The sequence below is a fragment of the Lolium perenne genome, chromosome 3, assembly GCF_019359855.2.
Source record: "Lolium perenne isolate Kyuss_39 chromosome 3, Kyuss_2.0, whole genome shotgun sequence".
Taxonomy (NCBI): Eukaryota; Viridiplantae; Streptophyta; class Magnoliopsida; order Poales; family Poaceae; genus Lolium; species Lolium perenne.
In genome coordinates, this window is record NC_067246.2 from 130,800,494 (window position 1) to 130,823,954 (window position 23,461).

General features: G+C 50.7%; 1 protein-coding gene across 1 annotated transcript; it reads left to right on the forward strand.

Moving 5' to 3' along the window:
- The first annotated feature begins 20,127 nt into the window (after window positions 1–20,127).
- Window positions 20,128–22,604, forward strand: LOC139837995 (uncharacterized). Its single transcript, XM_071827342.1, has 5 exons — window positions 20,128–20,247; window positions 20,327–20,946; window positions 21,033–21,131; window positions 22,327–22,482; window positions 22,599–22,604. Exons 2-5 carry the CDS (start codon window positions 20,506–20,508, stop codon window positions 22,602–22,604), a joined length of 702 nt encoding a protein of 233 aa, XP_071683443.1. The 5' UTR covers window positions 20,128–20,247; window positions 20,327–20,505.
- Window positions 22,605–23,461: the final 857 nt, after the last annotated feature.

The window sequence follows — 23,461 nt, forward strand, 5'->3', positions numbered from 1 at the left end:
CTTGATACACACTTTCTGCGCCTAGCTGAAAGGCGTTAAAGAAAAGCGCTTATGGGAGACAACCCATGGTTTTTACCTACAGTACTTTGTTTTTATTTTGTGTCTTGGAAGTTGTTTACTACTGTAGCAACCTCTCCTTATCTTAGTTTAGTGTTTTGTTGTGCCAAGTAAAGTCGTTGATAGAAAAGTTCATACTAGATTTGGATTACTGCGCAGAAACAGATTTCTTTGCTGTCACGAATCTGGGCTGTTTTCTCTGTAGGTAACTCAGAAAATTATGTCAATTTACGTGAGTAATCCTCAGATATGTACGCAACTTTCATTCAATTTGAGCATTTTCATTTGAGCAAGTCTGGTGCCTCGATAAAATTCGTCAATACGAACTGTTCTGTTTTGACAGATTCTGCCTTTTATTTCGCATTGCCTCCTTTGCTATGTTGGATGAATTTCTTTGATCCATTAATGTCCAGTAGCTTTATGCAATGTCCAGAAGTGTTAAGAATGATTGTGTCACCTCTGAACATGTTAATTTTTATTGCCGCTAACCCTCTAATGAGTTGTTCTAAGTTTGGTGTGGAGGAAGTTTTCAAGGATCAAGAGAGGAGTATGATGCAACATGATCAAGGAGAGTGAAAGCTCTAAGCTTGGGGATGCCCCGGTGGTTCACCCCTGCATATTCTAAGAAGACTCAAGCGTCTAAGCTTGGGGATGCCCAAGGCATCCCCTTCTTCATCGACAACATTATCAGGTTCCTCCCCTGAAACTATATTTTTATTCCATCACATCTTATGTGCTTTGCTTGGAGCGTCGGTTTGTTTTTGTTTTTTTTTGTTTTGTTTGAATAAAATGGATCCTAGCATTCACTTTATGGGAGAGAGACACGCTCCGCTGTAGCATATGGACAAGTATGTCCTTAGTTTCTACTCATAGTATTCATGACGAAGTTTCTTCTTCGTTAAATTGTTATATGGTTGGAATTGAAAAATAATACATGTAGTAAATTGCTATAATGTCTTGGGTAATGTGATACTTGGCAATTGTTGTGCTCATGTTTAAGCTCTTGCATCATATGCTTTGCACCCATTAATGAAGAAATACATAGAGCATGCTAAAATTTGGTTTGCATATTTGGTTTCTCTAAAGTCTAGATAATTTCTAGTATTGAGTTTGAACAACAAGGAAGACGGTGTAGAGTATTATAATGTTTTCAATATGTCTTTTATGTGAGTTTTGCTGCACCGGTTCATCCTTGTGTTTGTTTCAAATAGCCTTGCTAGCCTAAACCTTGTATCGAGAGGGAATACTTCTCATGCATCCAAAATACTTGAGCCAACCACTATGCCATTTGTGTCCACCATACCTACCTACTACATGGTATTTTTCGCCATTCCAAAGTAAATTGCTTGAGTGCTACCTTTAAAATTCCATCATTCACCTTTGCAATATATAGCTCATGGGACAAATAGCTTAAAAACTATTGTGGTATTGAATATGTAATTATGCACTTTATCTCTTATTAAGTTGCTTGTTGTGCGATAACCATGTTCACTGGGGACGCCATCAACTACTCTTTGTTGAATTTCATGTGAGTTGCTATGCATGTTCGTCTTGTCTGAAGTAAGAGCGATCTACCACCTTATGGTTAAGCATGCATATTGTTAGAGAAGAACATTGGGCCGCTAACTAAAGCCATGATCCATGGTGGAAGTTTCAGTTTTGGACATATATCCTCAATCTCATATGAGAAAATTATTAATTGTTGTTACATGCTTATGCATAAAAGAGGAGTCCATTATCTGTTGTCTATGTTGTCCCGGTATGGATGTCTAAGTTGAGAATAATCAATAGCGAGAAATCCAATGCGAGCTTTCTCCTTAGACCTTTGTACAGGCGGCATAGAGGTACCCCTTTGTGACACTTGGTTAAAACATGTGCATTGTGATGATCCGGTAGTCCAAGCTAATTAGGACAAGGTGCGGGCACTATTAGTATACTATGCATGAGGCTTGCAACTTGTAAGATATAATTTACATGATACATATGCTTTACTAGGAAATATGCCCATGCGTTGCATCGGGAGAGAAACATGGCTAGTGAAAACTCATAACTCTAATTCTTTCAAAATTTATCTTCGGTAACCACTTAGATTTTTCACCTCTAATTCTTCCAGAATTTTATAATATCACTTGTGCATAACTAATGTAGCTTGAACACTTTCATCTTCGGTAACGATTTAGATTTTATATCTCATTTTTTCTACTTTTTCCCAAATTAATTGTCATAAATTTATCTATACGTGCTTTGGTGTATAAATACATATAAATCTAGATAAATTTGTGACATCTAAGTCAGGTAATTCTTTTATGTAGACTGAATTTCTCACCTTTCAAACACTAAATGTACTTTTCGTGTAAATATTTGCATGTCCTCCCTTGTCAATTATACGACAAACACATAATTAAAAAGTTTATAATAAATTTAGTCAACAACTATAAATTATATCATAAAAGTTTTACTATTTGGTTAACAAACATAAATTACATGTCATAAAAATATACTATTGGAGAGGTTTTTAAACATGGATCTAATATTATAATTTTCATGACATATATTCAATGTTTTTTTTATCAAAGTTATGTTAAGTTTTTACTTGAACTATATGTCGGCCTAATAAATCTGTTACTAAAGATAAAATCCTGGTTAGGCGGATGCGCTTTCTAAAAAAAATCTTTAAATCATAATTTACAAACAATATCATACTTACACAAGAACCCAAAGTTCTCCATTGCAGTTAATAGTTGTTGGACGGAATCAACCCGTTCATCTTCTTTTCTGCACCACATTCTCTTTCCTATCCTCTCACACCGCATAGAAAATCAATTCATCTCTCTATTATTTGCTCTCTTAGTCTATCTGAATGTCTTATGTCTTGCTTCTACGTCAGCTTCAACCACCGCAAAAAATCGATATGCAGGTCACCGCTGGTGCTGCTAGTACGTGCAGCCCAACCAGGTCAAGTTGAGTAGCTAATGCACAGACCAAACTCGGACGCAGAGAAAATCAAAGAAATAATTAAATAGAAAACCAAAGAAACATATGGCACGGTTACGGTTGCCACCACCACACCCCACTCTTGTGTTTACCGTGACAGCACTACCAATTCTGATTTGGTATGGGTTTTCCAGTTCGCAATCGTGGCCACTTCTATCCTTGGCCAGGGCCGTGGCCGCTTCTTGCGCCTTGCCCTCCTTGGATCAGCGTAGGCCACGCGGGCGTAGTCTGCCTGGGCAGCCACCGGAGAGGCGGAGACGATGTTCTCGTGAGCTTCCCATGGTTGACGTCGTCCGCCTACTCCCCCAGCCGCTCGTCCGCATGGTGGCATCAATGGTGAAGCTCGCTGCAGCGTCAGTAGCAAAGCAAGGAGTGGCCAGAGCTCCGTCGGGCGGCGAGCTAGTCCGGGCGGGCAAAACCAAGGCATCGGGGACGAGGCTTGGCCGCCGGACGTCCAGGATTTCGGGAGCAGGGGGTCGGCAGCGAGCTGTTCCGCTCCTGCCAATGACCGAGCCGTCGTTCGTCGCTGCTGGCCGGCGTGGAGCTCCATAGTTCGAGGAGGTGGCCGATGACTCTGCACATGACGTCGATTGATAGTCGGAGCAGTTTGGCTCATATGCTGCTGATGGCTACTATTGCCATAAGCATGACTTGTAGCACGATCTCATCATACGTTCTAGCAGCGGTCCTCCAAGACACAGGTGCATATGCTACTGGCCTGCTGCTGGCTTGGCCGCCAACGCGTGGCTGCGCTGGTCTTCCGGTCTGTAATTTCACTATTTCAGTGGTGCGGATTAGCGTGGAACACCGTTGCTCTCGTAAAGCTCGAAGCTGGTCGTCCACAAAGCAGACCTGGCGGCACTCTCTGATCGTGTTGTTCGAGGCCGTCAGTGATGGGGCGACGGCGGGTTAGGATCCGGAGCAGACCGACGATGCCCTTGATCGGCGCCCTAGCTACCCAGGAATCTTTTGGCTCCAGCGCTTGGACCTGGATCATGACGGCGTGGGCTTCGCCGGGTCCTAATTTATAGATGAAATTACGGCAAGCAATCTTAAATCATGACTCTGGAACACCTGTTTCTTTTTTTGCTGTTGTCGCTGGTTTGTGCCAGATTCCAACAGATGGAGCAGCGAGCACGCTAGCCAAATCGGGAGGCGTTTGGGGGGACGACGCAGAAACCCCACGCATCGCTCGAATCACCTTGGCTCTTCGGTTTGAACGCGGAGAGCGTGTGCTAGGATGATTCGTACGAGAGCTGGACAAAGTATAATAACGAAAGAAAGGAAGGTACTAAGGAACGACGACGGACGAAATAAAAAGGATGGACGATGGAAACGGACCAAACCAAGGAAACCTTACTTTCTTTATTATTAGGTATAGACTAGGAAATATGCCCGTGCGTTGCATCGGGGAAGAACTTTTTTTACGTCAAGAAGGTGCACAAAGTAAGATCTCCGCTGTATAAATCAAACTCGATGACGACACAGTCCTCCATAGATCAAACTTGGGCATACATTGAAATCAATGACGTCGCTGTCCCCGCTAGAGATCAAACATGCAATACCCGGTAGCACGACCCCGCTACATAATACTACATCAAAAGGTCGAAATATGCATATATGCTAATGTATTTTTTAACCAGCCAATTGGAAATCAACAATAGGAAGAGTTTGCAAACCATAAAATGTACTACCTCTGACCATAAATAGATGTCCGAAGTTTGACTAAATTTGGATGTATCTAAACACTCTTTAGTATTGATAGGAGGAGTATGTCTGCCAAAATTCTTATAAAATAGCGTATCATGTAACTAAAGAACTTGTTTCTAGGACATGAAATAATCGATCAGATCAAACCAGGTGCGTCTTAGGACCTAATAAACCACAACCCAGTCTTATATTAATGACATATGGTCATGTTTTATGCTATTGACAATCCTAAAACTAATCGATTGTGAACCCACGCCCTACCAACCTATAATACTGCATACTTGTAATGATAGTGGGCATCGCCTTTAAATTTGAGGAAGATATATGAATCTAAATGAATTTACGGCTATAAAATCTAATACTCCCTCCGATCTATGATATTATGGATCTGAGTGAGTACCTGAAATCTAATAAAGTGGTCTTTATTCATTGAGTTTAAGTAGAAAAGTAATAACTATTTGAATCTTAGGTATTTGATGGACAATATTAATAGTACTAATAACTTCGAAATGTCGTATTGACATACATTATTCAAATCATCTCAAGAGCCTCCTCAAGTCTATCTACACGACCAAGTATGTCTATAACACCGGCAGAATTATCTGCCCGACGGGTCATCCGGCCTATAATCTCGCACCATTGCTTTCCAATAGTCCAAACCCAAATTAATATCCCTGATGTACACGCAAGTAAGCAAACCAAAGAAAGTGATTGAATCAGCACTACAGGAATGGCGCGCTGCGCCGACGGCCGTGGCGTACGCCGACGGCCAAATGTCGGGGCCGTCGGCGTACTGCCCGGTCAGCCCAGCTGCTCGAAGCGCCCCTCGGCGTATAGCCACCCTCGGCACATGACAAGCTATGCCGAGGGTGGCCCTCGGCGTATCGGCGGCCCTCGGCATAGGTTGAGGGTGCGACCCCGTCCCATCGCCCCGCGGCCATGCCCTAACTGGACCTTGACGGCGTGAAGCCTATGCCGAGGGCCACCGTCGGCGTAGCTGAAGCCAATTTCTCCCGCCGAATCCTCCCGCCCCTCCCGCCAAAATGACGTCAGCTGTCTAGCCTATGCCGAGGGGCACCGTCGGCTTAGCATCCATCTTTTTTTTCCTTTTTCCCGCCCATTTCTCCCGCCCAATCTTTCCCGCCAATTTTTCCCGCAATTTTCTCCCGCCAGCTTTTCTCGCCGTTTCAGCCCCTCGCCTCCCTATATATACCCATGTGTTCTTCTCCAACAAAACACCACCACCAGCATGGTGTGGTGTTGTTTGTCTAATGTTGTACCCCCGGGGTCTTTCGGCTACACGCACATGCGCTGACGGCACTTAGGCATGTCCTGGACGTATAGGGCAGAACTCACCGGTGGGGTGAACCGGAGGAAAACCTTAGATAGCATGGATCCATACTTGCCACCACATGACCTAAAACAAAGGAAAAAAGTCCATTGCTAACCCTAACTCTAACCCTAACCCTAACCCTAGGGGTAGATTTGCGGGGTCCCCGCCCCCTAGGGTTTCCCTAGATACAAACCACCGGAGCGTCCGAATCGCTGGAAACTCCTGCTACGGCTCATCCGGGGCCTATTTCATTCCAAACCTATGGTTTCCATGTGCATATGTCCTAAACAAAGCAAAGAAATTAAAAAAATCCATTGGTGAACCCTCGCACGAAAAAAGCTATAGGGGTAGATCTGCAAGGTCCCCGGCCTAGGGTTTCCCAAGATACAGATCACCGGAGCGTCGGAATCGCTTGAAAACTTGCATTTGTCCCTAACATATGTGTACAAGTGTGATGTAAGGTTTGTCTAACCTTGCATGTACCCCGCGTTGACGATTTCCGCATACATGGGCCGACACTTGGTAAAATCCAGGATTTGTATGTGGAAACTCCTGCTACGGCTCATCCGGGGCCTATTTCATTCCAAACCTATGGTTTCCATGTGCATATGTCCTAAACAAAGCAAAGCAAATAAAAAAATCCATTGGTAAACCCACGCACGGAGAAAGCTATAGGGGTAGATCTGCAGGGTCCCCGCCCTAGGGTTTCCCAAGATACAGATCACCGGAGCGTCGGAATCGCTTGAAAACTTGCATTTGTCCCTAACATATGTGTACAAGTGTGATGTAAGGTTTGTCTAACCTTGCATGTACCCCGCGTTGACGATTTCCGCATACATGGGCCGACACTTGGTAAAATCCAGGATTTGTATGTGGAAACTCCTGCTACGGCTCATCAGTGGCCTATTTTATTCCAAACCTATGGTTTCCATGTGCATATGTCCTAAACAAAGCAAAGAAAATAAAAAAATCCATTGGTAAACCCTCGCACGGAAAAAGCTATAGGGGTAGATCTGCGGGGTCCCCGCCCTAGGGTTTCCCAAGATACAGACTATCGGATCGTCGGAATCGCTGGAAAACTTGCATATGCCCATAACATATGTGTACAAGTGTGATGTAAGGTTTGGCTAACCTTGGATGTACCCGTTGTTGACGATTTCCGCATACATGGGCTAACACTTGGTAAAATCCAGGATCTGTATGTGGAAACTCTCGCCACGGCTAAAATGGAGCCTATTTTATGGTAAAGTATGCCCAACCTATGGTTTCCATGTACATATGTCCTAAATAAACCAAAACAAGTAAAAAATTACATTGGTAAACTCTCGCACGGAGAAAGCTATAGGGGTAGATCTACGGGGTCCCCGCCCTAGGGTTTCCCAAGATACAGATCACCGGAGCGTCAGAATTGTTGGAAAACTTGCATCTGCCCCTAACATATATGTACAAGTGTGACGCGTCATTTTATGTGCTAAATATTTTCCGTTTCGCGCGTTGGCGGACGGGTGCACGCGCGCGCCCGGTACGGCCATACCGCATGTCCCGTTGGCCCCGTTTTGCGCAGTTGGCAAAGCAAACGGAGCCAAAAAATCGAGCGGAGCCGCGTGGCGTCATTTTATGTGTCCTAGTAACCACTGCAAAAGACGGAACTGGGATACGGCAATTATCTTGGAGAACCCTTCACGAACAGGGCTATCTCGTCCGGAGTTCTATGGCTTTTAGGGGAAATGAGTAGGAAACGGCCCGTTTCACCACATAGTTTGTCGGAACGAGGCCATATTTGGCACGTGCGTGGGCCTTAGGATGGGAAGCAAGGCCCCGGTCGCGGATTTCCAATCCGAACCACGGGCGACGGTTTTTCCATTTTCGGGGTGCCGGAAGGGCTTTTTTTTGTGAAGCAGCTACATGGTGCGCATTTCAGTATCGCGCGGGACCTCCGCGCGGCGGTAGGATACCTCCTACGCACCACCTATCACATGCCATATGCGCGCGGAAGCCATCTGGGAATCCCACCCGCTTCCTGCGGTGCCCCGCCGAATCCGCTGGAAACTGTCCGGATTTGAACTGGGGCGACACTTTCCTTCGCTCAATAAATGGAGGGAAAAATGTTTTTAGGTCTAGGACGCGTCATTTTATGTGCTAAATGTTTTCCGTTTCGCGCGTTGCCGGACGGGTGCACGCGCGCGCCCGGTACGGCCATACCGCATGTCCCGGCGGCCCCGTTTTGCGCAGTTGGCAAAGCAAACGGAGCCAAAAAATCGAGCGGAGCCGCGTGGCGTCATTTTATGTGTCCTAGTAACCACTGCAAAAGACGGAACTAGGATACGGCAATTATCTTGGAGAACCCTTCACGAACAGGGCTATCTCGTCCGGAGTTCTATGGCTTTTAGGGGAAATGAGTAGGAAACGGCCCGTTTCACCACATAGTTTGTCGGAACGAGGCCATATTTGGCACGTGCGTGGGCCTTAGGATGGGAAGCAAGGCCCCGGTCGCGGATTTCCAATCCGAACCACGGGCGACGGTTTTTCCATTTTCGGGGTGCCGGAAGGGCTTTTTTTTGTGAAGCAGCTACATGGTGCGCATTTCAGTATCGCGCGGGACCTCCGCGCGGCGGTAGGATACCTCCTACGCACCACCTATCACATGCCATATGCGCGCGGAAGCCATCTGGGAATCCCACCCGCTTCCTGCGGTGCCCCGCCGAATCCGCTGGAAACTGTCCGGATTTGAACTGGGGCGACACTTTCCTTCGCTCAATAAATGGAGGGAAAAATGTTTTTAGGTCTAGGACGCGTCATTTTATGTGCTAAATGTTTTCCGTTTCGCGCGTTGCCGGACGGGTGCACGCGCGCGCCCGGTACGGCCATACCGCATGTCCCGACGGCCCCGTTTTGCGCAGTTGGCAAAGCAAACGGAGCCAAAAAATCGAGCGGAGCCGCGTGGCGTCATTTTATGTGTCCTAGTAACCACTGCAAAAGACGGAACTGGGATACGGCAATTATCTTGGAGAACCCTTCACGAACAGGGCTATCTCGTCCGGAGTTCTATGGCTTTTAGGGGAAATGAGTAGGAAACGGCCCGTTTCACCACATAGTTTTTTGGAACGAGGCCATATTTGGCACGTGCGTGGGCCTTAGGATGGGAAGCAAGGCCCCGGTCGCGGATTTCCAATCCGAACCACGGGCGACGGTTTTTCCATTTTCGGGGTGCCGGAAGGGCTTTTTTTTGTGAAGCAGCTACATGGTGCGCATTTCAGTATCGCGCGGGACCTCCGCGCGGCGGTAGGATACCTCCTACGCACCACCTATCACATGCCATATGCGCGCGGAAGCCATCTGGGAATCCCACCCGCTTCTGCGGTGCCCGCCGAATCCGCCGGAAACCGTCCGGATTTGAACTGGGCGACACTTTCCTTCGCTCAATAAATGGAGGGAAAAATGTTTTTAGGTCTAGGACGCATCATTTTATGTGCTAAATGTTTTCCGTTTCGCGCGTTGGCGGACGGGTGCACGCGCGCGCCCGGTACGGCCATACCGCATGTCCCGTTGGCCCCGTTTTGCGCAGTTGGCAAAGCAAACGGAGCCAAAAAATCGAGCGGAGCCGCGTGGCGTCATTTTATGTGTCCTAGTGACCACTGCAAAAGACGGAACTGGGATACGGCAATTATCTTGGAGAACCCTTCACGAACAGGGCTATCTCGTCCGGAGTTCTATGGCTTTTAGGGGAAATGAGTAGGAAACGGCCCGTTTCACCACATAGTTTGTCGGAACGAGGCCATATTTGGCACGTGCGTGGGCCTTAGGATGGGAAGCAAGGCCCCGGTCGCGGATTTCCAATCCGAACCACGGGCGACGGTTTTTCCATTTTCGGGGTGCCGGAAGGGCTTTTTTTTGTGAAGCAGCTACATGGTGCGCATTTCAGTATCGCGCGGGACCTCCGCGCGGCAGTAGGATACCTCCTACGCACCACCTATCACATGCCATATGCGCGCGGAAGCCATCTGGGAATCCCACCCGCTTCCTGCGGTGCCCCACCGACCTGGAAACGGTCCGGATGAGACCCGGGGCGACACTTTCCTTCGCTCAATAAATGGAGGGAAAAATGTTTTTAGGTCTAGGACGCGTCATTTTATGTGCTAAATGTTTTCCGTTTCGCGCGTTGGCGGACGGGTGCACGCGCGCGCCCGGTACGGCCATACCGCATGTCCCGTTGGCCCCGTTTTGCGCGATTGGCAAAGCAAACGGAGCCAAAAATCGAGCGGAGCCGCGTGGCGTCATTTTATGCGTCCTAGTGACCACTGCAAAAGACGGAACTGGGATACGGCAATTATCTTGGAGAACCCTTCACGAACAGGGCTATCTCGTCCGGAGTTCTATGGCTTTTAGGGGAAATGAGTAGGAAACGGCCCGTTTCACCACATAGTTTTTCGGAACGAGGCCATATTTGGCACGTGCGTGGGCCTTAGGATGGGAAGCAAGGCCCCGGTCGCGGATTTCCAATCCGAACCACGGCGACGGTTTTTCCATTTTCGGGGTGCGGAAGGGCTTTTTTTGTGAAGCAGCTACATGGTGCGCATTTCAGTATCGCGCGGGACCTCCGCGCGGCGGTAGGATACCTCCTACGCACCACCTATCACATGCCATATGCGCGGAAGCCATCTGGGAATCCCACCCGCTTCCTGCGGTGCCCCGCCGAATCCGCTGGAAACTGTCCGGATTTGAACTGGGGCGACACTTTCCTTCGCTCAATAAATGGAGGGAAAAATATTTTTAGGTCTAGGACGCGTCATTTTATGTGCTAAATGTTTTCCGTTTCGCGCGTTGCCGGACGGGTGCACGCGCGCGCCCGGTACGGCCATACCGCATGTCCCGGCGGCCCCGTTTTGCGCAGTTGGCAAAGCAAACGGAGCCAAAAAATCGAGCGGAGCCGCGTGGCGTCATTTTATGTGTCCTAGTGACCACTGCAAAAGACGGAACTGGGATACGGCAATTATCTTGGAGAACCCTTCACGAACAGGGCTATCTCGTCCGGAGTTCTATGGCTTTTAGGGGAAATGAGTAGGAAACGGCCCGTTTCACCACATAGTTTGTCGGAACGAGGCCATATTTGGCACGTGCGTGGGCCTTAGGATGGGAAGCAAGGCCCCGGTCGCGGATTTCCAATCCGAACCACGGGCGACGGTTTTTCCATTTTCGGGTTGCCGGAAGGGCATTATTACTGTGATGAAGCTTGATTGTGCGGATTTCAGTATTGAGCTGTTCCTACGCGCGGCGGTAGGATACCTCCTACGCACCACCTATCACATGCCATATGCGCGCGGAAGCCATCTGGGAATCCCACCCGCTTCCTGCGGTGCCCCGCCGAATCCGCTGGAAACTGTCCGGATTTGAACTGGGGCGACACTTTCCTTCGCTCAATAAATGGAGGGAAAAATGTTTTTAGGTCTAGGACGCGTCATTTTATGTGCTAAATGTTTTCCGTTTCACGCGTTGCCGGACGGGTGCACGCGCGCGCCCGGTACGGCCATACCGCATGTCCCGACGGCCCCGTTTTGCGCAGTTGGCAAAGCAAACGGAGCCAAAAAATCGAGCGGAGCCGCGTGGCGTCATTTTATGTGTCCTAGTGACCACTGCAAAAGACGGAACTGGGATACGGCAATTATCTTGGAGAACCCTTCACGAACAGGGCTATCTCGTCCGGAGTTCTATGGCTTTTAGGGGAAATGAGTAGGAAACGGCCCGTTTCACCACATAGTTTGTCGGAACGAGGCCATATTTGGCACGTGCGTGGGCCTTAGGATGGGAAGCAAGGCCCCGGTCGCGGATTTCCAATCCGAACCACGGGCGACGGTTTTTCCATTTTCGGGGTGCCGGAAGGGCTTTTTTTTGTGAAGCAGCTACATGGTGCGCATTTCAGTATCGCGCGGGACCTCCGCGCGGCAGTAGGATACCTCCTACGCACCACCTATCACATGCCATATGCGCGCGGAAGCCATCTGGGAATCCCACCCGCTTCCTGCGGTGCCCCACCGAATTCGCTGGAAACTGTCCGGATTTGAACTGGGGCGACACTTTCCTTCGCTCAATAAATGGAGGGAAAAATGTTTTTAGGTCTAGGACGCGTCATTTTATGTGCTAAATGTTTTCCGTTTCGCGCGTTGGCGGACGGGTGCACGCGCGCGCCCGGTACGGCCATACCGCATGTCCCGTTGGCCCCGTTTTGCGCAGTTGGCAAAGCAAACGGAGCCAAAAAATCGAGCGGAGCCGCGTGGCGTCATTTTATGTGTCCTAGTGACCACTGCAAAAGACGGAACTGGGATACGGCAATTATCTTGGAGAACCCTTCACGAACAGGGCTATCTCGTCCGGAGTTCTATGGCTTTTAGGGGAAATGAGTAGGAAACGGCCCGTTTCACCACATAGTTTTTCGGAACGAGGCCATATTTGGCACGTGCGTGGGCCTTAGGATGGGAAGCAAGGCCCCGGTCGCGGATTTCCAATCCGAACCACGGGCGACGGTTTTTCCATTTTCGGGGTGCCGGAAGGGCTTTTTTTTTGTGAAGCAGCTACATGGTGCGCATTTCAGTATCGCGCGGGACCTCCGCGCGGCGGTAGGATACCTCCTACGCACCACCTATCACATGCCATATGCGCGCGGAAGCCATCTGGGAATCCCACCCGCTTCCTGCGGTGCCCCGCCGAATCCGCTGGAAACTGTCCGGATTTGAACTGGGGCGACACTTTCCTTCGCTCAATAAATGGAGGGAAAAATATTTTTAGGTCTAGGACGCGTCATTTTATGTGCTAAATGTTTTCCGTTTCGCGCGTTGCCGGACGGGTGCACGCGCGCGCCCGGTACGGCCATACCGCATGTCCCGGCGGCCCCGTTTTGCGCAGTTGGCAAAGCAAACGGAGCCAAAATCGAGCGGAGCCGCGTGGCGTCATTTTATTTGTCCTAGTTACCACAGCAAAAGACCGAACTGGGATACCGCAATTATCTTGGAGAACCCTTCACGAACAGGGCTATCTCGTCCGGAGTTCTATGGCTTTTAGTTGAAATGAGTAGGAAACGGCCCGTTTCACCACATAGTTTGTCGGAACGAGGCCATATTTGGCACGTGCGTGGGCCTTAGGATGGGAAGCAAGGCCCCGGTCGCGGATTTCCAATCCGAACCACGGGCGACGGTTTTTCCATTTTCGGGGTGCCGGAAGGGCTTTTTTTTGTGATGCAGCTACATGGTGCGCATTTCAGTATCGCGCGGGACCTCCGCGCGGCGGTAGGATACCTCCTACGCACCACCTATCACATGCCATATGCGCGCGGAAGCCATCTGGGAATCCCACCCGCTTCTCGCGGTGCCCGCCGAATCCGCTGGAAACTGTCCGGATTTGAACTGGGGCGACACTTTCCTTCGCTCAATAAATGGAGGGAAAAATGTTTTTAGGTCTAGGACGCGTCATTTTATGTGCTAAATGTTTTCCGTTTCACGCGTTGCCGGACGGGTGCACGCGCGCGCCCGGTACGGCCATACCGCATGTCCCGACGGCCCCGTTTTGCGCAGTTGGCAAAGCAAACGGAGCCAAAAAATCGAGCGGAGCCGCGTGGCGTCATTTTATGTGTCCTAGTGACCACTGCAAAAGACGGAACTGGGATACGGCAATTATCTTGGAGAACCCTTCACGAACAGGGCTATCTCGTCCGGAGTTCTATGGCTTTTAGGGGAAATGAGTAGGAAACGGCCCGTTTCACCACATAGTTTGTCGGAACGAGGCCATATTTGGCACGTGCGTGGGCCTTAGGATGGGAAGCAAGGCCCCGGTCGCGGATTTCCAATCCGAACCACGGGCGACGGTTTTTCCATTTTCGGGGTGCCGGAAGGGCTTTTTTTTGTGAAGCAGCTACATGGTGCGCATTTCAGTATCGCACGGGACCTCCGCGCGGCGGTAGGATACCTCCTACGCACCACCTATCACATGCCATATGCGCGCGGAAGCCATCTGGGAATCCCACCCGCTTCCTGCGGTGCCCCGCCGAATCCGCTGGAAACTGTCCGGATTTGAACTGGGGCGACACTTTCCTTCGCTCAATAAATGGAGGGAAAAATGTTTTTAGGTCTAGGACGCGTCATTTTATGTGCTAAATGTTTTCCGTTTCGCGCGTTGCCGGACGGGTGCATGCGCGCGCCCGGTACGGCCATACCGCATGTCCCGACGGCCCCGTTTTGCGCAGTTGGCAAAGCAAACGGAGCCAAAAAATCGAGCGGAGCCGCGTGGCGTCATTTTATGTGTCCTAGTAACCACTGCAAAAGACGGAACTAGGATACAGCGGATTCGGTCAAAGGGGTAGACCGCCAGATCTAAAGGGTAGACCGCGCACTCAAGTTAATGTCGACGTGGTAAAAAAGGTAATCTTGCCAATCTTCCCAAATTACCCTCGACTCGTTCTCTCCTCCACCTCAAAAATAGCCGGCAGTTAATACCAAGTGCAGTTACTGCAGCCTTTTCATTGCTCTGCATGTAGGGGGAGAGTGGAAGAACGAGGAAAGCAGCAGTTATTGCAGCCTTTTCATTGGTTGTGCAGGTTGCATGCGGGGAGAGAGAAAAAGAAACCGCACCAAAGGAGGAGGCAATCCTCAACAAACTAGCGATTAATTATATACTAGTATATACTAGTAAAAAAATTATATACTAGTAAAACAATGAAAGAAAAAAAATTAAAAAAAATGAAAGAAAAAAAATTAAAAAAATCACCTGGATAAGCCGAGGGTGGCCCTCGGGGTACCGTTGGCCCTCGGCGTAGAAGTCCGCGAAAATCACCTGGTCGGCAGCCGCGCTCGCGTTTTCCCCAAATCCCCTGGTCGGCCTCCTCCTCGCGCCAAAGCCCGCCCATTTTCCTCGCCCAATCCCGCCGCCGCCGCCTCCTGCCCGACGCCGCCGCCGCCTCCGCCTCGCCGCCCGCCGCCTCCTGCCGCCGCTTGCTCCTCCCCCTCCTCCTCCCGCTTCGACGCCGCTGCCGCCACCGCCTCCCGCCCGACGCGCTGCCGCCGCCTGCTGCCCGCCGCTCCTCCCCTCCCCCTCCTCCTCCGGCCCGTCCCCATCCGCCCCTCGCCGCCCACCTCCACGCCGCGCCCGCCGCCGCGCCCCGCCCGCCGCGCCCCCGCCCGCCTCCGCTCATCCCCCACCGCGCCCCGGCCCTCCTCCCGGCGCCGCCACCTCCTTGCCCCGGCCCGGCCCTCCTCCCGTCGCCGGCCTCCTCCTCGCGCCGCCCTCCTCCACCTCGCACCCCTGCCCGATGCACCCGGCCTGCACAAGGTTAGCCCCTGTTTTTTTTTCATTTTTGTTATGCATAAGTTCTCTGTTTATTTTGCTAGTGCTTGCTACTGTTTGTTATTTGGTACTGCTTTCTATCCAATTAATTTGTGGATGAAGTCCAATTGTTTGGGAAATTAAGTGAGGTTTTCTCCAAACTCCAATTACTGGACTTGCTCTAAGACACAAATATTGTCCAATTGCTGTCAAATTACTGGGATATGATGCGCCGCTGTTTGTAGTTTATTTGTTCAGTTGCTAGTTTGTGAATTTGTCATCTTTTGGTATGTAGATTCTATGTTTCTATTCCACTAACGCTGACCCTGAATGCGGATTTGTAATAGGCTATGCCGTGACCGCCTCGTCGTGAGCACCCCGGCGTGACGCGCTTCTCGACGGTCGCCGACATCGACACTCGGTTGTTCGACTACTTCCTCTACAGCCGAGGGTGAGCAAAATTTCCAACTTCTTCTCCGCATTTTATTTATGTCACTAGATTCATTTTCCAAGTCAAGTTGCGTCACCTAGGTGTCACTTCCCGTCCTCAAGCGTTACGCGGATAAATATGCATTAGTGGTCGGCATATTTTCAACCGTAACGCTTGCGGCATTTACGGGACAGTCGGCGGATCCGTAGTTGGGTACGTTCTCCATGCTCTGCTCCGGTCCGAGTCAGGATATAAATGCTATGCCTGTTAAAAAAATTAAAATATGATGCATTTTCCTATTTGATATAAATGCTATGCTTGTCGTTTGGCTTCCAATAGAGCAGAGGATGGCTGATAATGGATGGATGTACACCGGCCGTGTTAGTGCGACTAATAAAACAGATGAGTGGATAAGGAAGACTTGGCATTTAGTGAAGGAGTTGGCGCGTGGTACAAAACAGAAGGTTTAGCCACTTTGCCCGTGCAATCGTTGCTTGAAGCATCACCGTCGTGGAAAGGATGACATGTTTAAACACCTTCTGCAATATGGGTATATGCCTCGTTACGTCACGCAAATCGACTTTGATGAGCACGAACGTGACAGAGGTGAGGTGATGCGGCAGCGGCTCAATGGCAATGAGTACGATGGGGTTAGAGACTTTCTAGATGATCTTGTCGATGCCCACATGCCAGAGTCGCCACCTTCACGGGAGGAACCGCCAGAACCGGAGGAACCTCCAGAACCGGAGGAACCAGAGCCAGCCGCGAAGGCCTTCTATGATATGATAGCCGCTGCTAAGACGCCTCTGTACGATGGCGCCGAGATTTCTCAGCTCGATGCCATCTCCCAATGTCTAGCCGACAAGACCCGGTACAACACCACCCGTGACGGCTTCGAAGCAAGTCTGAAAACAACTGGTAACATGTTGCCCAAAGGGCATTGTCTGCCTAAAAGCCTGCACGAGACGAGGCAACTCATGTCGGCGCTCAACATGGATTATCAAAGGATAGACTGTTGTGAAAATGGCTGTGTTCTCTTCTGGAAACAGTTTGCGGAGGACAAGTACTGTCCCATTTGTAAGGCCTCTAGGTATGAAGAGGTAACGGGAAAGGATGGTCAGGTGAGGCAGTCAAAGATCGCAAAGTCGATTCTTCGGTATCTCCCATTCATAAAAAGAATCCAGCGGCTTTACTTGACTGAGGAGACCGCCAAACAGATGACGTGGCACAAGATGGGGACTCGAATAAAGGACAATCAGGGGCGGACGAAGATGGGACATCCATCTGATGGCAATGCATGGAAGAACTTTGATAGAAAATACCCCCATATGGCAGCAGATGCTCGGAATGTCGAATTGCGATAGCTACAGATGGCTTCAATCCATATGGTATGTCGAATTCCAATTACAGTTGTTGGCCCGTGTTTGTAATTCCGCTCAATCTCCCTCCCGGAGTCCTAATGACGAGGAAGACCATGTTTCTGTCGCTGATCATTCCAGGGCCCCATTACCCGGGGAAGAACTTGAGTGTCTACATGCAGCCGATTGTGGAAGATTTGAACCACTCTTGGCACCACGGGACGTTGACGTACGACCGAGCATCGAAGACAAACTTCTGCATGAAAGTTTGGTTGCAGTATACCATGCATGACATGCCCGGGTACGCCCTAACATGCGGATGGTGTACAGCTGGTAAATGGCCATGCCCAGTGTGCAGGCATCGACTTGAGTTCCTTTGGCTAAATAAGGGTCGCAAGTATGTTGCGTTTGACACGAATCGGCAGTACCTCAAACGGAGGCATCCGTTCAGAGAAGACAAAAAGAACTTCAAGAAAGGCAAAGTTGTGCATGAAGTAACAGAGGTGCCAAAGTTCGATGGTATAGCTGTTGATGCCGAGCTACGTGCTCTCGTGCCAGCGGCATCGGAAGCTGGCCATCAATTTGAGGGATATGGTGTAACGCACAACTGGACTCACGAGGCAGCCTTAACGAAGCTCGAGTATTACAAGGACCTCGAACTTCCCCATAACATCGATGTGATGCACACCGTAAAGAATGTCGCGGAGTCCTTATTTCACACGTGCCTAAACATTCCCGGGAAGTCAAAGGATAATGTCAAGGCTAGAGTCGATGTTGAGAAGCTCTGTGATAGGAAGAAATTACACATGCAACGTCCTACTGGCCGTCGAAAGAATTGGTTCAAGCCGCACGCCGACTTCTGCCTTGATTCCATCCAAAAGAAGGAGGCATTCAAGTGGCTAAAATACGTTGTGATGTTCCCTGATGGTTATTGTTCGAATATGAGCAAGGGAGTCAATCTTTCGACGGGAAAAGTCACCGGGCTCAAGAGTCACGACTATCATATATGGATTGAGCGGCTGATGCCGGTGATGCTTCGAGGGTATCTCCCCGAGAAAATATGGCGAGTGCTCGCGGAGTTGAGCCATTTCTTCCGCACGCTCTGTGCTAAGCAGATATGTCCTAAGGTTATTGAGAAGCTGCAAGTTCAAGTGCCGGAGTTGCTATGCAATTTGGAGATGATCTTTCCGCCAGGCTTCTTTACTCCGATGGCACATCTCATTGTGCACCTCGCAAACGAGGCACTATTGGGTGGCCCAGTGCAGTTTCGGTGGCAGTTTTGTATTGAGAGAGAGTTCAAGTATATTCGGAAGATAACTGGAAACAAAGCCAAGATTGAAGCATGCATAGCTGAGGCAACGTGCCTTCGGGAGATGGCAGATGCCGCAACAACGTACTATCCTGATGAAGTTCCCACTCTGCATAACCCGGTCTCTCGTTACAATGTCGACGTGCCCATGAATGACCCCAAGCTTCAACTATTCCAATGTCCCGGTGGCAAGGCTGGTAAAGGACAAAAATATAGATTGGAGAGGGAAGAGAAGGATTGCATAATGCTCTATGTGCTTATGAACATGAAGGAAGTGGTGGGGGGGGGGGACGACGACGATGGCGGTCACGATTTCATTAGGTAACATGGTGTAATGCTTATTGTATCTAGTTTCGATCACCTACACTCAACTCGGTCTAATGCTTATTGTATCCTTTCAGCGAATTCACGGATGAACAGTGGTGGCTTCCGCGCGATCCCACGGGCGCGGAGTTGGAGACTCTACTGAAAGAGGGTGCTCCCGAAGTAAAAATAAACTTTGTGTCTTGGTTCATGAAAAAAGTAATGTCTAAGCTGTCCCTCTTACCTACCAATATGTGACTTGTCCCTGTTATTCCACGTAACTAATGCACACAACAAATTTGAACCGTGATTGTAGGGAGCTGATGCAAACGTTGAGATGACAGATGAGTTGAGATGTGTTTCCCAAGGTTGTAACCGTGACGTCATGAAGTATGAGAAGTATGACGTGAATGGGTTTCGATTCCATACAGAGACACACCAGAAGGGCCGGGCGAATCCAAAAACGATAAATACTGGTGTCTTCACTAAAGGATCCGATACCTTTGATTACTACGGGAGGTTAGAGAATGTATACGAGCTGGAGGTGGCTTGGGAGGAGGTGGAGGTGGAGGTGGAGGTGGAGGTGGAGGTGGCTGGGGAGGACCGGACTTTGAGCCACCACCCTCGGCTTCAGGCGACGTTGCTTCCGGGTTCTTTTTGGAGGGGACGTCTAGAGAGGAGGCGGAGACGGAGTCTAGAGCCGAGGAGGACTCTAGCCGTGGGTTTGAGACTCCGGAGGAGGATGGGCGGCCGAAGGCACTGAAGATTCGTGGGGAAGCGAGAGTCCCCGACGAGAGGAAGGAGCCTAAGACCCATGAGGCGAAGACCCTTATAATTCCTGCTGGCCCTGAGTAAGTGTACTAATTTGGCAATTTCAATTTTCATGTACTAATGTTTGATTTTCATGTGCTAATGTTTGATTTTCATGTGCAGCAATTGGATATTTCCTCCGGGGGTCAAGGGGCGCCTGCCTAGCAGCATGATTGGAGCTTTGCTTAGGAAGTTCTGGCCGGGCAAGTACTATCCCCTCGGCACTGTCCCAGCTGGCGAGAAGAAGCTAGCCACTACTTGGACGGACTACGAGAGTGCCCCTGGCGTAGGCTTCCCGACGGCTGCTGAGGCCGTGATGAGAAAGTTTTGGGTAAGACATATTTTCTCGAGCTTCGTTCATATTTGATGACCCCAATGTTCTAACTCATGAATCTCACAATTGTTTTTTGCATGATTGAAGTGTTTTTATCGTGTGGCGCCCGAGGTTGAGGAGGCGGCCGCGAACAGGACTTTGCGGGCGACTTGTGAGAGGTTGACACCGCAGGTGTGGTATAACCAAAGGATCACGTCCGCGGGTCACTTCTGGGCAGAGAGAGGCGAGAGGGTCCATAAGCCGGACATTGTCGGTAAGAATGCTAAGGCCGAGTACGAGATGACGGTGGAGGACTACATGTCGGTGAGTAAAATGTCAATGAGATTCTACATTGCTACTAAGTTGCGATTGCATTAGATTGAGTTGAGTATTGCATTTTCAGGTTATCCCCGATTGGGCCGAGCCGCATGCCGAGGCATGGGAGGAGATGGTTAGGACGAGGTGGCTCAAGATGGACGAGGACTTTGCAGCCGTGGCGAGGCGGAACGCGGAGAACCGAGGCGACGGTGGCACACACTGTGGGGGAAACCTCAGCTACGAGCGCTACAAGGGGAAGACGGTATGTATACATTTTATTTTCCTTCAGGTTCAAAGTTGGTACTCACAACATTTCCTTTCGCGATGCAGAGGGCCGCGTTAGGACCCGAGGAGGAGATGTCGGACCTCGAGATATACAACAAGATGCGGCTTAAGAAGCCCGATCTCTCGCAGCCTCAGCCCTCGCTCCCTGAGTACTTCGGCACCTACGCCGAGGACGTCGAGAACTACTGCGAGATGGTGAGGCATCGTCACCCGGAGGTGGATGACCCCATGAGCGCGGAGGTCGACGAGGAGTCGTTGGTCCTGTCGTCCGGAGGGTTGCCGCATGGCCGTCTCGCCATGCTGAACAAGGCCGTCAAGCATACCCTCACCACGACCTTCACGCGTCTCAAGGCGGGACTCACCAAGGACAGCCCCCCTCTCCCGCCTCGTCGCCGGGCTCGGCAACAACCCGCATACGACGTAAGTTTCCCTCATTTCCATCCTCTTTCCGACTTTCGTTCATACATTGCTAAGTGCTAACGAGCCATGAATTTGTGAAATTGTAGCCTGACTTCGAGGCGGCCTACGTGGCCGCTCATCAAGAATATCAGGTGGCCTTCAACCAGCACCAGCAGCAGTTCATGGAGTACATGGCATATATACATGTAAGTTCCAACCTTTGTTTTCGCAAATGATGACAAGTCCCACTTTCCCCTAGTTTGATGCTTCATTTCTGCAAAGACTGACATGTAAACTATCTTGCAGGCGTCGTTTGTGGCCAATCAAACTGGACAGACATCGGATTTAGGGCCGATGCCTCCCTTTCCGGGGCCGGCGCCAAACATGCCATCGAAGGAAAATTTCGCTGCGGAGTACTATGGGAGAACAACGGTAAGTTCTTCGCCAAACCGAATACTACGGCTTTCCTTTGCCTCGCAAATTGCTAACATCTCGGGAACATGTGTGTAGGGAACGGGATGTTCCGGAAATCAGGGTGGTGGGAGGGAGATCACACCGGTTCATCATGGTGGTCCTTCTCCCGGTGCTACACCCGGTACTTCTCCCGGTACTTCTCCCGGTGGTTCTTCCGCAGCTTCTACCGGAAGGAATCGGCCCGGGCCGGTGTCTAGCGGCGACGAGCTCCTCTAGTTGTCGCATTGTATCTCTTATCGACACTATGGCACCATGTATGCACACTATGGCACCACCATGTATGCACATTATGGCACTATGTATCCACTATGACACTATGTATGCACTTCATGTTATGTGTATTTGCACTTCATGCGAAGTTCCTGTGAATTTTATGTGAATTTTATGTGCTTTTATTATCTGCCAAATCTGGAAAACAGCAAAAAAACCAAAAAAAATGACCAAATGGTCCAAGCTACGCCGACGGCTTCCCCCTCGGGGTAGCGTCGACATGGACCAAATGGTCTCGTGTACGCCGACGGGGTTCCGCTCGGCGTAGCGTGCGCCAGCGCTCGCCAGGGCCTGCCGCGTGGCAGCGTACGCCGACGGCCTCACTCTCGGCGTAGCATGCGCCACGGCTCGCCAGAGCCCGCCGCGTGGCAGCGTACCCCGACGGCTGCACCCTCGGCGTAGCGTGCGCCACGGCTCGCCAGAGCCCGCCGCGTGGCAGCGTGCACCCCGACGGCTGCACCCTCGGCGTAGCGTGCGCCACGGTTCGCGAGCCCGCCGCGTGGCAGCGTACCCCGACGGCTGCACCCTCGGCGTAGCGTGCGCCACGGCTCGCCAGGGCCCGCCGCGTGGCGGAGTACGCCGACGGCCGCACCCTCGGCGTAGCGGTAACGACCGTCAGATCGACGTCGCCCGTTAACTTGCTACGCCGAGGGCTAGTACGCCGACGGGTGGTCCTCGCCCTCGGCCTTCGCCGTCTACGCCGACGGTCTCCTCTACGCCGACGGCCAGCTGGGCTATCCCGAGGCTGACCTTGCCCGAGGAGCTATGCCGAGGGTCCCCGTCGGCGTACCATACGCCGAGGGTGAGGCGGTGGTACGCCGAGGGCCGCCGGCCGTCGGCACCTCGTGCGATTCCTGTAGTGCAGGGCCCATCCTTTCAAATACTTGTAATGTGAGCTTCTATAGACCACTTGTACCGCGAAACTGCAGGGATAACCCCAACATGGTGGCTGCATGGCTCTTGTGACATGGTTGGTCTGACAAGTATGGATGGTGTACGGTGACCTCTTGGATTTGGAGCTAGGAGCCGTCATCCTGCTGAAGAGGCGCTCGAGCATGGGCTTGCTATCGACGGTGGCGAGCAGCCATCCGTGGCGGCAAAGCACGATGCATGGCCACAGTCCACTCGTGCACGTGCACGTCGATGCTGCAGGGCGTGCGACGAGCATGTGATCCCTGAGAAGGCTTACGCCGCCCACGGCACCGAGGTCGGGGTACCGAGAGTCTTCAGAGCTCGGTCTCTCGTAACGCCCGTCCAAAAGCTGGACCGCGTAGACGTCGGCACTCGGCAGTACCGTCGGCATCAAGATCACGAAGGCCAGATTCAATCATGTGAGAGGCTTAGCGGAGGTCACCTCGCTGCCGCCTGAGGCGACGGTGGCGTTGCATCAGTAGTGGACGTGCTCGACCAAATTAATTGCCGCACGAGAAGACGTACACGCGGAGCTTGGGTTGGAGGAATCCACGATCCATCGTCGCGATCTACGCGGCAGCCTATTTCGCTAGGGTGACCTAATAATCGGTCCTCTCTCTAGATGCTATGGAACGAGTTGATCAAGAAGGGCTGAGCACGTGTATAAAAACATGATGCAGCATAAACAATTTTAGTTCAAATCGAACTCTGCTAAGGAACGCTAACGTGGGCTTCCGGGAGTAATTATGGCGCAGACGGAGAGGAATTAGCGAAAGAAACACAGGGCAGGGAGGCGATGAGGGAAAAGAAACGATTCGTGACGCCTCACGCGTAAATTGGATGAACCGTTTTGTTTTGATTTGACTAAGCGGTGGCAGTG

Excerpts from the sequence above, each read along its gene's own strand:
- LOC139837995 (XM_071827342.1), top strand. The coding sequence starts at position 20,506 with ATGTATACATTTTATTTTCCTTCAGGTTCAAAGTTGGTACTCACAACA. Across the intron at positions 20,947-21,032 it reads GGCAACAACCCGCATACGAC|CCTGACTTCGAGGCGGCCTA; the intron begins GTAAGTTTCCCT and ends GTGAAATTGTAG. Across the intron at positions 21,132-22,326 it reads AGTACATGGCATATATACAT|TACGCCGACGGGTGGTCCTC; the intron begins GTAAGTTCCAAC and ends GCCGAGGGCTAG.